The sequence below is a fragment of the Phallusia mammillata genome, chromosome 2 (genome assembly GCF_965637545.1).
Source record: "Phallusia mammillata chromosome 2, kaPhaMamm4.hap1.1, whole genome shotgun sequence".
Classification (NCBI taxonomy): Eukaryota; Metazoa; Chordata; class Ascidiacea; order Phlebobranchia; family Ascidiidae; genus Phallusia; species Phallusia mammillata.
Window position 1 is genome coordinate 4193866 of NC_137253.1, and position 12619 is coordinate 4206484.

The 12619-nt window shown below is 35.2% G+C and overlaps 1 protein-coding gene across 1 annotated transcript; it reads left to right on the forward strand.

Moving 5' to 3' along the window:
• The first annotated feature begins 5214 nt into the window (after window positions 1–5214).
• LOC145214800 (uncharacterized) lies at window positions 5215–11237 on the forward strand. Its single transcript, XM_080083404.1, has 8 exons — window positions 5215–5586; window positions 5938–6034; window positions 6156–6282; window positions 7915–8066; window positions 8337–8487; window positions 9189–9307; window positions 10044–10126; window positions 10700–11237. The coding sequence occupies exons 1-8, from the start codon at window positions 5467–5469 to the stop codon at window positions 10793–10795; spliced, it is 945 nt and encodes a 314-aa protein (XP_079939530.1). The 5' UTR covers window positions 5215–5466; the 3' UTR covers window positions 10796–11237.
• Window positions 11238–12619: the final 1382 nt, after the last annotated feature.

Consider the following 12619-nt stretch of genomic DNA (forward strand, 5'->3'; position numbering starts at 1 on the left):
GGTATTTACACAATCTTCCTGAAGGCGGTCACGTGGTTCATGGTGACCTAAAGTGCAACAACATTTTGCTGACGGTCAATCTTACGTGCAAAATTGCAGACTTCGGCAGCGAGTTTTTGGTAAACAGTGATGACGAAGAAGGGCATAAAGGCACGCATGTTCCGTTTACAATAACTTATGCTGCTCCGGAGCTTCTCACTGAAAAGGTGCTTCCAAGCACATTGACTGACGTCTACAGCGTAGGTTTAATAGTAGAGGCCGTACTGTTTCGTTCTTCTCCATTTTCACGTGTACTAGAAAGTCCACCCAGCACCAATCATGTCGAATGGTTAAAGGCGGCGGTGTTAAATGAAACACCATTTCCTAAAGAGCTATGCACACTGGTACACAACGAAGCAAACGTAATGGGATACACAGATTTAGTTGTTGAGATCGAAGCCGAGGCGAAAAAATGTCGGAATCAAATGCCGAATGACCGTCCACAGATTACACATGTCCGTGAAAAATTTTGCTCTTTACTGGAGAAATATTCCCCAAAGAGACAGGACATACAAGCGGTCAGTAAGATGCTGAAAGCTGGACCCAAATCTGCCCGAGATGAAACCGAGTTAGTTCCGCTATCTCGGTTTTGTCCCGCAAACATGGGTGTGTTTCCAAATCGACACATCGATATTCAGCAGTCAAAGATTACAAGAAGAGGAAAAAAAGCTGGGGGACGAAAGAAGCAATCGAAGAAACAAGTTAAAAAAGCGATATTACAAAGATTGTCATTGGGTACGTGACAAACCTTGAGCGTGCCATGCTAATATTTAAAACATGTCAAATATCGTTCGAATATCCTTACTTCATTGGCTCACTTTATACGTCGAGTAAATAAATACAAGGCTATTTATTACAGAATATGACGAATGCTTATTGCCCTTTTTATGAGATTTTAATTACATTTTGCAAAATTCAGTGTGCGTTGATGATAATCTGGATCAAAAACAAAGTGCGACAGGAAAAGATTTGGAAGCTGCACCAAGAAAAAACAGACAACGCGCAGCAGAAAAGAGTGACGCTTATACCCACGAAATTGAAATTCATACCAATAAATCTTCTACTTCCCCAAAATTACGAGCAGGTCAGTAATAAAATTTCAACATTCGCACCAAATCACCCGGTAGTGCAGATTTGTCAGTTTAAAAATGCGATAGAAGTAAACTTGGTACCTTGTTCAAATCTTGCACGTAACGCGTTGATTTTGTTGTTTAAAAGTTTCATCCAAATTGCATTTACTTTACATTGCGTTCAAGTTGTCCTTAAATATTGGCCTGATCAAGTAAATAATTCCAAGCTTTTTTCGACAGAAAATGACGAACTTCCACTCAAAGAGTTGTTGCAATCTGACCGTCGCCCTGTTAAAGATCACAAAGAGGTTGTTTCACTTGATAAACCCACTTTTGAAGGTAACACAATAATTCTGTGGTGATAATGTTGAGCAAAACTAAAGTGAGGCAACAGGAAGAAATTGACATCAACACTTTCTTCACTTTGCCATTGAGTTTTTCTTTAATGTTGACCCGATTAAATCGTCCAGCAAATAACTCTGGGATTGCTTTCTTCAGAGAATGTAAAGCGCTTCAGTGTGGAGGCATCGCAGCCCGAACCTCACCCTGTTGAAAAAGACAAAGAAGTCATTCTGTGGGACCAACAAAGCCCTGAAGGTAAACATATTCTAAGCTTCTTTTCTATCACTTTGACAAGTATTAATTTCACATATTTTTAAATTTTGCCTACCGCACTGACTCTTCAACTGATTTAGATAAGTGATAAAAATTCACCTGTGACACAAAAATGTTGGTTGATATAATTTAAACTAAAAAAAACATTAAAAAAATAACGAAAACCCGTACTTGGCCTCACAATTTGTTTTTAACGTTATTTATTCGATCTTTTTAGAGTCAGCGCAACGTATCCCTTTCATACAAAGCTTGCCGTCAACAGGTTAGTGATGGGTCAAATACGAAACGAAACAAAAGCAAAGAATAAAACGTCGCACAAAATAGATTTACAGCAACGAATCGACCGTGTTTGATTTATTTCTTTTTAGTCTTCTTGCGTCAGATTTACAATCTACTGCAGATTCAGTGTGTTTGGTTGACGATCCCGGCACCCGACAAGTTGTAAGTAAGGAGAAAAAATTGTCACCAACATCAACCATAAACAAAAAACTTGGAGAGGATAAAATTACAACAGAAGACACTCATGTGTTAGTCCAAACAGACAGCGTCCCCTCTACACAAGCTGCAACAGCAGGTGGGCAGTTAAAGTAAAATAATAAAAAATCACACACATATTCAGGAACAAACGATTGCATCACTTGTAAAAAAATATGTCTATTCATGACGCCCATCTCTGAAAAAATTCGACATTGAAAAAATAATCGTCATTGACATAAAAACAACTATTAAACCGAAGTATCTGTTTGTGCTTCAAAGACACGTGTTTTTTTTAGTACATTTGGATGAGAATCTTGGCAAAGATCAACAAACAGGTGTGGTTAGTATGGAGGCATTGCAAACTAAAGTGGAAACTAATATAAGACATAGGAATAGGAAAAACGCAAGACAACGCCACCAGTTTGACGTTTCACCAAACAACATTTGCTCGTCAGCAGGTTAGTAGTAAAATTTGAATCAATAAAGAACCTTTAGAAACACTGCTTGTAAATAGTTATTGCCTATAATTTTGAACAACCTATATGAACTGATTACCGCGTTAATAGTTTTTTGACCAAATTAATGCACAACTGTTTGTGGTGTAATTACATATTTTCAGATAATTGCACATTTGGAATGTTTAGATGGGACACCCAGCATCAGAAGAAAACAAAACAGCAAACGGCAAACAAAGACCAAGGGAAATGAAAAACACAGCAGGAAAATTAATACAACACAGAACAAACGGGCCAAAGCGAAGAGAAATAAAAATTCCTCATTGCATACCCCGTCAGCAAGTTAGTGAAAATCGTCATTAAAACACAATAACATTCGTGCACAAAGGGCAGTGACTGATTTCAGTAAACATGCCGTGGATTTGCACTGGTTTGGGTAGTTTTATGGCCACGATTTAAAGGTCTTTCTGCACTAGTACCTCGCCAACTGCAAACCTAGTAAATTTTGCATTAAGGGTTCTGTACAATTGTGCACTATTAATAAACAGCACAGTCACAGACTGACAGAAAAAAAAACTAACTTAAAATATCTACACACAGTTTAAAAAATAACCGACAAATTTTAATTAAAACATGTTACTAATTTTTATATAAAATAAAAACTTATTTGTGATTGCAGTATCAACCGTGAGATGGTCTGTTCTGATCCGGATAACCTTAGTAAGTAACCTTATGTTTCACCCTGCAATGACAATGATTCTAACCGACTGAGTTACTGAATTACAGGTTGCCTTTGTATTGGTTCTAATATGGATACTTGGTCAACGGGATTAGAATTTGCCTCCAGAATGTTTAGTCAAGCAACAGAATTCTGTGAATTACTATGTTTTCAGCCCTTTTGACAAATGCATCATGTGACATAAAAATATAACAACCAATTTCATGTACTTCAATATTGGCCTGTAACAATCGTGAAAGACACGAAGCAATGACGTCAAAAATGAAGCACCTATAACTGTATCAAAAAGAGTGCAGTGCACAACTGTAGATCCGCATAGTTCATCTTTGACGTTTTACCAAATTTTGGTATGGTTCCTGATTACGTATTTGGCAAATCCCCGTTTTATAAACAATTAATAAACAACATAATTGTTAACAATTTTAAAAATTAAAAAAGTTGAGAAAATCAGCTTATTAGTCTGCGAAAACAAGTTTTGACTTGCCGAAGATGAAACCTGTTTACTTATAAACTGTTTTAATTTTGCGTCATTAAAAATTCTCGTGTAAAACGTTTGTTCAATGCTTATCACTTAATTAATAAAAATAACCTATATTGTGTGCCAAATCAACTGGCAAAAAAAGGATTTAATTTTAAGGTGCGTTGTATTTCTGTGCAATAGCTTCTTGTTTTTTATCACTCACTTAATTAATAAAAATAACCTTAATTATCTATTGCAAAACGTCCTAACAAAATGACCATGTTCTAGTGCAGGGATGCATATCCTACGGCCGTAGGGCCACATGCGTTCTCAGAGAAGAGTTTGCGCGGCCGTGAATATTTTTGTTGAAACACGTGTACTGGCGGCCGTGACGTATATACAATTCTTTTGCTAAATAACAGTAGAGGCTGATCGTCAGACTGGGCAGCTAAATTTGTGCGTCAAGGTAAAATTAATCTGGCCTTTTCTGGTGTCATTACATTTCTTTACATCAGTAATTTACTAATTTAAAACAAAAATACTTGACAACCGTTAGTAAAAAAAAGATCTGCTATGCAGCCGTCATAGCAAGGAGGTTGTGCACCCCTGGTTTATTGCAACTCGAAAAAAAAAGAATAGTAGCAAAATGGCATACCGTATTTGCTCGATTATAAGCCGCGGCTTATATTGTTTTTTAGCTGCCGTTTGTGCGGCTTATAATCGAGGGCGGCTTACAATCGAGGGCGGCTTATATTTTAATTCTATACCGAAATCATTTCTACACTCCAACATCTTAAATTTTTTGGGGTTCAAAACATGTATGCGTGTACAGATTATACGTCGATATACGTTCTGTTGGGTACACTTATCAACGTAACTAACAGATATGGGCAAATAGTCATACCATATAACTACAGAAAGATGTATAAGGAAACAATTGTATCTCATATTCCAGCGTGCGTCTTACAATCGGGGGCGACTTACATTATTTTTTTAACACCTCAACATGCGGCTTACAATCGAGGGCGGCTTATAAACGAGGGCGGCTTACAATCGAGCAAATACGGTATGCTTCTAAACTAGTCCACAGTGCTCGAGGTGGCACATAGGCCTAAACATGCGCATGATAACTGGTATTCGAATTTCTATGTAAAAATATGTTACTCAAATTGGACCAGAAAATAAACAGCAAACAAACGCAAACGCAACTAAAATAGGAACGGGACTAAAAGTTTAAAACGATATTACACGCTGCTTTAAACTTTTCAGTCCACAAACGTTTAAAACAAAAGTATGCGCTATCCAAGTGCAATTGAAAGTCCCGTTAGGCTGTGTTCACTCATTCGGAACGCGTATGAACAATCACAAAATGGTACTTTGTGGCAAAAATCGTACATCCTGCGTGGTACTGATTACACATGAAAACTTCAGAAACGATTTAATGTTTAATATCGGCTCGGTTCGGTAATATCGTTAACTGTTGACAGCTGAAGATATGTTTGTTTTTGATATTCATATGAATCTGTGTGATTATGGTTCAAAATTGCAAGCCACGGTGATGACATTCCTCCGGTATGCACTGGTTTGTGGTGAAGTTGTACCAGAACGAACATGACAGCATTCAACGAAACAGTCAACAAAAAACTGTTTCAGCAGATTTCCAGATGGAGATCTATATCACTTGTCACCTGCACAGAGACATTTTTTACAACCGAAGTTCGACTACCTAAGGTATTACGCAACTCAATGCAACATTTCTTGAATAGTTTAGAAGGGCGGGTTCAAGCTGTCCTGCCCAACGTGCGTATACTGGCTGCGAAATGTCAACGATATTGCGTGTGTTGACTTAGTAATATTTTGATGAACTGTTTAGAACTGGGTTTAATGTGATATGGTGTTTTGCTGTGGTGTTTCATCACTAAGCAAACGTTGACTGTGCTATGTTGTAATTTGAGTTCATTAAAGTTAATCAAAGAATGTGGCCTGCAAGCCTAAAGAAGTTACTCAATATTGTATATTGAAGTCATACTAAATATTACATGCCCAGTTCTGTTGTAAAGTACTGGATGATTTTTTTTACAGATTATGGAGTTTTGGTTCATTATGTTGACACTGACACTTTTTTTCTGTGTCCTTACTTGTTTTGTGGGAGTGACTGGTGACGCTAAAGAGACTTTTGGTAAGTCCTGTGCCATTGTATTAAACTCCACCACTTTTGAAAGTGTTACTTTGGTCATGATAAAAATATGCAGTGAGGTACATATTGTTTTCTGTTTTCAAATTATAACTTTTTCACACAGGTATTAAGTTGGCACCAAACGAATGCAAGAATCTTAAACTGCTTCGTACCACCCGTATGTTGTCCATAAATGACTATACTATTCGAAATGATGAACCGAAGCTGATTGAAGGAATTATCTTTGTTTTGTGGGTGAACTTCAAAAAATATATTATTGATTTAATTCAATTGATTAGATTTGTATTCTTGCAGCATTCTTAAATATATATATTGCTAATTAATACTATTCTTGAAAAGTAAAACACTATCTACTAAATCAGGCTTCCATATACATGGACAGAAAAACTTATACTTGATTTCAGTGATTGTTTGGTTAAGTGGTTAAACTATTTGTTATTATGCTGTCATTATTGTTTGCCTCAACTATATAGTCAAGTGGGGTAAAAAAAAACAATTTTTTGAAACTTTGTTGCCAAAGTTTTATTTTAGGCAACAAAAGGTCAATTTTTCTTCCCAATAAAGCTGATAGGACTACTTTTATAGTAATGTGACAAGTTTTTGATTTTACTAAAAAACAAAAAAAATATTTGACAAAAACTGTTGTTCTTTTTTAACCCGAAAAAAGTACAAAAAAAAACAATGTCGGGGTAAAAAAAAACATGTGGACATTAGGACCATTTAAAAAAAAATTTAGTGGCCGTTGGAACTTCAATTCAATTATATGAACTTAATCAACCATCTTAAAGTCAAACATAAGACAGAAATTTCATTAAAAACTCTGTTACAATCAATAAGCCAAAAAAAAACGAGCCACATAAAATTCTTTGTTTTCGAAATTTTACAAACCAAACTTACAGCAGTTATTAAACTGTTTGTAAATTAATAAAACGCTTTCAAATTAGTGCTAAGACTTTCCATGGCTTTGTACCTTTATTGCACTGCATTTATTGCCTTTGATTTGGTCTTTTTTGTCATTTACCAGTCTTTTGTTGGTATGCAACTAGGTTTAAATAGAGCTCACCCACTTGCTGACTGGTCATGTAACCTAAAACCTTATTGAAATAAAGTTTAATTTTCTACCCCAAACTGCTTGAATTACCACATAATGATTTGATAACCTCTTTTTTTTACTTTGTAGCATTTTTCTTTAGGCCTGGATCCCAATTTGTACTTTTAGCCATGCAGGTATACTTTTTGGTAAAAATTTCTGCAAAACTGGGGCCCCAAAGAAATTTTATACAACTTTGGTTTAAGAACATGTTTTATAGGCTTTCTTTTTTATTTTCTAAACTTCCAGGTGACAAATAAAAATGTTTGGGCAAAAAAAATTTTTGGGGTGCAAAAAATACATAGTTTTTTATTACCCCATTCCTATAGAACCGTTTGGGGTAAAAACGAACAACAAGATATCTGAAAAAATTTAGAAGCTAGCCAAGTAGAGTCTTTTTTGTTTAATAGGTCATAGTTATGACACAACACAGAACAAAGGTCATTGACACCAAACTTGTAATAAAAAATCTGCAGGAAAGTTTCTAAAGGTTGTTGAAGACTTTTTAACATACGAATTTTACTACTGTTGTTTCAACCTGCAGAACATTGCCTACAAACAAAATCTGAGAATGGTTTATGGCTTATTTTAATGGTAGAGAATAAATACATCCTATGAAAAAGAAACCATTTAAAAAAAAATTTTGGTTTAGCTGTGAGGATATTGTTTTTTTTTACCCCAACTTCAGCAAAATTTTTTTTTACCCCATTTGACTATATATAAATTATGTAACAAGTGTATTTGTTTTACCTGTTTTCTTGTTGTCGTTTAGCACAAAAAGCAATAAAAATCTGCTGATTTGTGTTTCTGAACAAACTGGAAAAATGACATTTAACACAAGGAGAATTGATTTCAATGAGAGTAATAAAAAAAAGCCGGGACTTTTGAATGTCACTGTTGATGATGGCCTTTTTTCAACCTCCGGCAAGTGTTTGAAAAAAATATAGGTCAAATATGTATATTACTTGCTTGTTCAAGTTGTATACCACTTTGTAAGGCCTGTACAGCGGGCCACCAGGCTCATTTGGTTTGTGTTTAATAGTGTGTTTTTGTGTGAAAGACGAAAACGGTATCGTTTGAAAGTCCTAATACACTAAATCATTTTGGCAAAGCTCTAGCAATTATGAGTTTGCATGCGCTGTCTCTTTCTGCTGTAGTTGCACACTTAACCATTTATATATAATTGTGTTACAGATGCCAAACTTTTAGACCCTGAAAAGTGCACTATGTTTAACTATGGTAAATCTCTATCTGTATCTGTGTATATTTCAAACAAGATGTTTGCTTGTGATTGGAAGGCAGGTTCCACAATAACACATGAAGTTGACAATCTAAAGTTTGAATGGTGGGTGTCTTTTCTCTATACATGCATATATTGTGTGAATAAGTACTAACAAATACTCAACAAAGAATGAGAAATGGTATAAAAATATACATGTTGTATTGCATTTCTGGTAGTGTCTTTGCTGTAACACTTCATGTTTTATTACTTTGAGTAGTTAATTTGTATATTAGTCAACATGGTAGTAAGCAAGACAGTGTAACGTTTATTGGCCTAATTGGCCTTTTTAGTCTAAAGTAACTATTTAAGCTATTATATAACGCCAATTATTTTGAAGTATTATCTTACATTAATGTAGATTTTGTTATCAAGCTTATTCTACTATTGCTTGAGTTCATTGAATTGCTTACAGATTTTGTGCGAGAATTATAACTTTTAGTTAAAATTAAATCATTTTATGAAGATAAAACCTGTAAATAAACAAGACCTAGTTCCACTCCACCAAGTGATTTTAATAAAAATAACACACAAACAATTAGGACACACACAATGAGGGTTGTTTTTTTCCCACTTTGAATCTGACTTAGTCACAGCTTTTTCCAACTTACTTTTCTAATCATTGTGCTATGATTAGTTTTTTCAAGCGAAAAAATCAATTAGCAAAAACAAACATTAATATGATTGTAAAAAGTTTTTTTTTTCAATGCCTTGAAGTAAAGATGCCAAAAATGCTTGTGAAATTAAATCTATAATTGTTGTTTCAGTTTGAATCAGTCGGTGAAGTTGTGCCTGATGGAAAACTTTCATGGAAACAAGCATTTCTTTTTATTTTCAAAGTTTAACGAAAGTGTCAAAACTGAAAAATTCCAAGTACACAGAAAAGGTTGGTTTGTTACATACAAAATATTGAACATATAACATTATACTGATATGAAGGTTAAAGCGCACTTACTTTATCTTTTTTGTGAAAATAAAGCTTGACAGTTATATATCCAAATATTCTTCTTTGTTGTTTTTACATTAAAACCATTGCTGTACTGGTGTTATAAGGTGGGGGCGTGCAACATATGGCCTAATGGGTCATAGTCCAACCTGCAAGCTCTTTAGTGTTGCCCCCAGCAACACACTGATTGAGATGCAAAAATGCAAAACTTCTGAGTGTAGCAAAATTTTCCACTAGTTTTTGGTAAATCTCCTAAGTTGCTATACCATACATAAAAAAATATACGCTAAATCAGCGTTTTCCAACCGGTGGATCATACAGCAGTTACAGCAAGTAGCCTATTTCACCAAATGTGATGTAACAATTCCCTTTATGTAGAAAACAATTGTTTTGTGCGAAAGCCAGTGTTGCGCTGAAACTCTGTATGTTGTAGAAAATAAAGTTATTCATTCATTTGAAAGAATTTTGAATCATTGTGCACATGAAAAAAAGTTATGTGGCCCTGGCTTGAGGTCCGGAATTGGTTATACGGCCCACCGACAAAAACTGTTGCACACCCCTGTTATAAGGCATCAAACATAGTTTCTGCCTCATTGATGCTATGCAAAAAATTGAGTTTGGTACATCTGTTTACCATGTTTGACAAGAGTAATGTTTAATAATTATTACTGTTTAGGCCATGATTTGGGATGGGTCGCTGGGATTGTAATTGTTGTGGTCATTGCTGCTTCTGCTTTTGGCTGCATAGTATGGTGTAAGGTAAGCAAAGTAATGTGGGTTTGACCTTTGGCTGCTTCACAGGTTATAATTTCAGCACTGATCTCCAGTGTTTGCATGGTTTTTGTTTACAAATTTCAAACCCCTAAGTTTTAATCAATTGTACACCTGATACATACATTTTGATATACATAAGCACGGCCACACACCGAAACAATTTAAATTTAATACAGCATAATCTAAAGGAAAGGTTTGACCTTTCTTTTAAACTATAGGCATGTTATCTCAAGTAAAACACCCTGTTGCAAATAGTACCCTTTTCATTCGTCACTAGTGGTTTCTGTATCCAGTTTGGGCCACAGTGTTCTAAATTGAAAAGTCATGGATAAAACATAACTTTCGCATTGAGACCCAACAAATATGTGTTACACTTTCATGTAATATATATATGTTTACCATTACAATAAGTCATGGTTGCTCAACTAAGCAAAAACTGTTAATGTAAGATGGTCAGTTATCAGCAAAACAAAAATCACTGAGCTTCACTGAGGCTGATCGCTTAACCCTATTATACAAAGATTATTAAAAGCTGACTAGCTTGTTTATTTTTTAAAGAAAAGAAAAAACTCAAAAGAGTCAGCAAGAATGGATGAAGTTTATACCATTTCACAAATGAAACATGCAGAGCAGGAACAAGCATTTAAAGTTTAAATTGTGTTTGGCAGTTTTCTTCAGTACAAAGTGAAGTTGTGCAATTTGTATAGACAGGTTGGGCTGGGCAAAACCAGATTACACGGTATCAAGCATGCTGTTTTCAATGCTCAGTGCTTGGACAAGTAGTAAATGCGCTAGATGGTGGGACAGACACCCTTCTGGGGTATGTGAGCCTAATACTTGATCGTGACAATTGAACCTTGAAAAGCTGCAAAACTAGCATGGATTTGGAAATGTTTGTGACATCACAATGCACCAAGTGTGCCCTGCTGAGCAGCAAGGATCAACATGAGAAGCTGGGTAACCAAACAGAACATTTGCAATTTTAGCAACTTCCTAGGAATTTGTACTTTATTTTTATTCCTCTTCAATCTTTACTGACGTTTTACCTTCTTACAAATCTACTGCACTGTCCTCACTGCAATCCAGTATTGTACCTTTCTTCCTTATTTAAAAAAATCTGTAGCTGTGTTAAGCCTTTTTTGCGGGTTTCTTGTTTACTTGTCATTTTTGATGTGTTTGACATTTGTTTACCCAATCTCATGGCACTAAATTTAATAGATTTACATTATTATAAAACAATATCTTTTAGGTGAGTCCAGTTTATAGTCAGGGAGTACAAAGCATAAATGCAGAAAGGACAAGACTTAAAAAAAGAAATACAATTTTGTGGAATTACTGTTTAACAATTTTTTAAGGGTTTAAAAATGTGCAAACAATCTGACAATTTTACTTCAGAATTTTGTGTTCTATAGTTCAGTTTTGTAAACCTTTATCAGACATTGCAGACCTGCATTTCAGTGCAGCTGGCGATAGGCGGTATTATCTAGTGTAGCGAGTTATTTAAAACCCATATGTGACTGAACATAGGAAGTGGTTCAAGTATTATTGCTTCCCTTATTAAGTTTAATACGATCCGAAGTAAAACTACACAAATTGTAAGATGACAAATTCGGGGTAAGTTGTTATTGTCAAAATAGACATCTGAGAGTAATAGTTTATAACCACTGTAAAAACGACTTAAAAACGAGTCTTTAATACACACAAAATATAACAGCAACAGTAAACGTAAATTTACAGTTAGGGGATTTACCATATGGTAGTTTTTACTGTTTTGTGACTTAAAAATCGTAGGGTGTTCCAAATCGTACGTAATATGTTGAGTACAAATTGACTCTGGCGAATCCGACCAACACAATATAATTCCAACCTGTTAGTGAAAATGTCAAAAGTTACTGACATAAATGCCAACAATACGATGTCTATTATTCGCACAGTTGGTAATATGGATTTCATGACGCCACCATTGTTATTGACAAAACAGGAACCAAATGTAAAATGATCTCAATACAGGAACTAGCCTTTGCAGTTAGACTTTCAGCGTTTATTATTAATGTTTAAAGCCAGCGGGTAATGTCTTCTTGCCAGACAAACGAGTAAACTTAAATTGGGTTTGTTTCATTTTGCTTGACTAACAACAAATGCTAGCCTTGCGTGTTTTTCAAACTCAGTCACTCCCTGCCTTGCGTGTTTTTTAAACTCAGTGACTGCCAGCGAGTTTTTCAAACTCAGTGCTGTTCCAGATCCAGTAGCTGGTGTGTACCGTTTTTTTAGTAAAAGTTAGCACAGCAAAACAATCGGTAGTTCTGGGTTGAACGTGCAGCGGTAGTCAGAATGTGTGATGATCTAACTGTTAGATCATTATGAGATGTTATACGACGGGAATAAGGTAAAATTGTGAGACTAAGTTACCAGGGATATATCCTAACCATTCTTAGCAGATTTCGGTTTCAAACCCCAACTTTACAAAACAGAAACCCG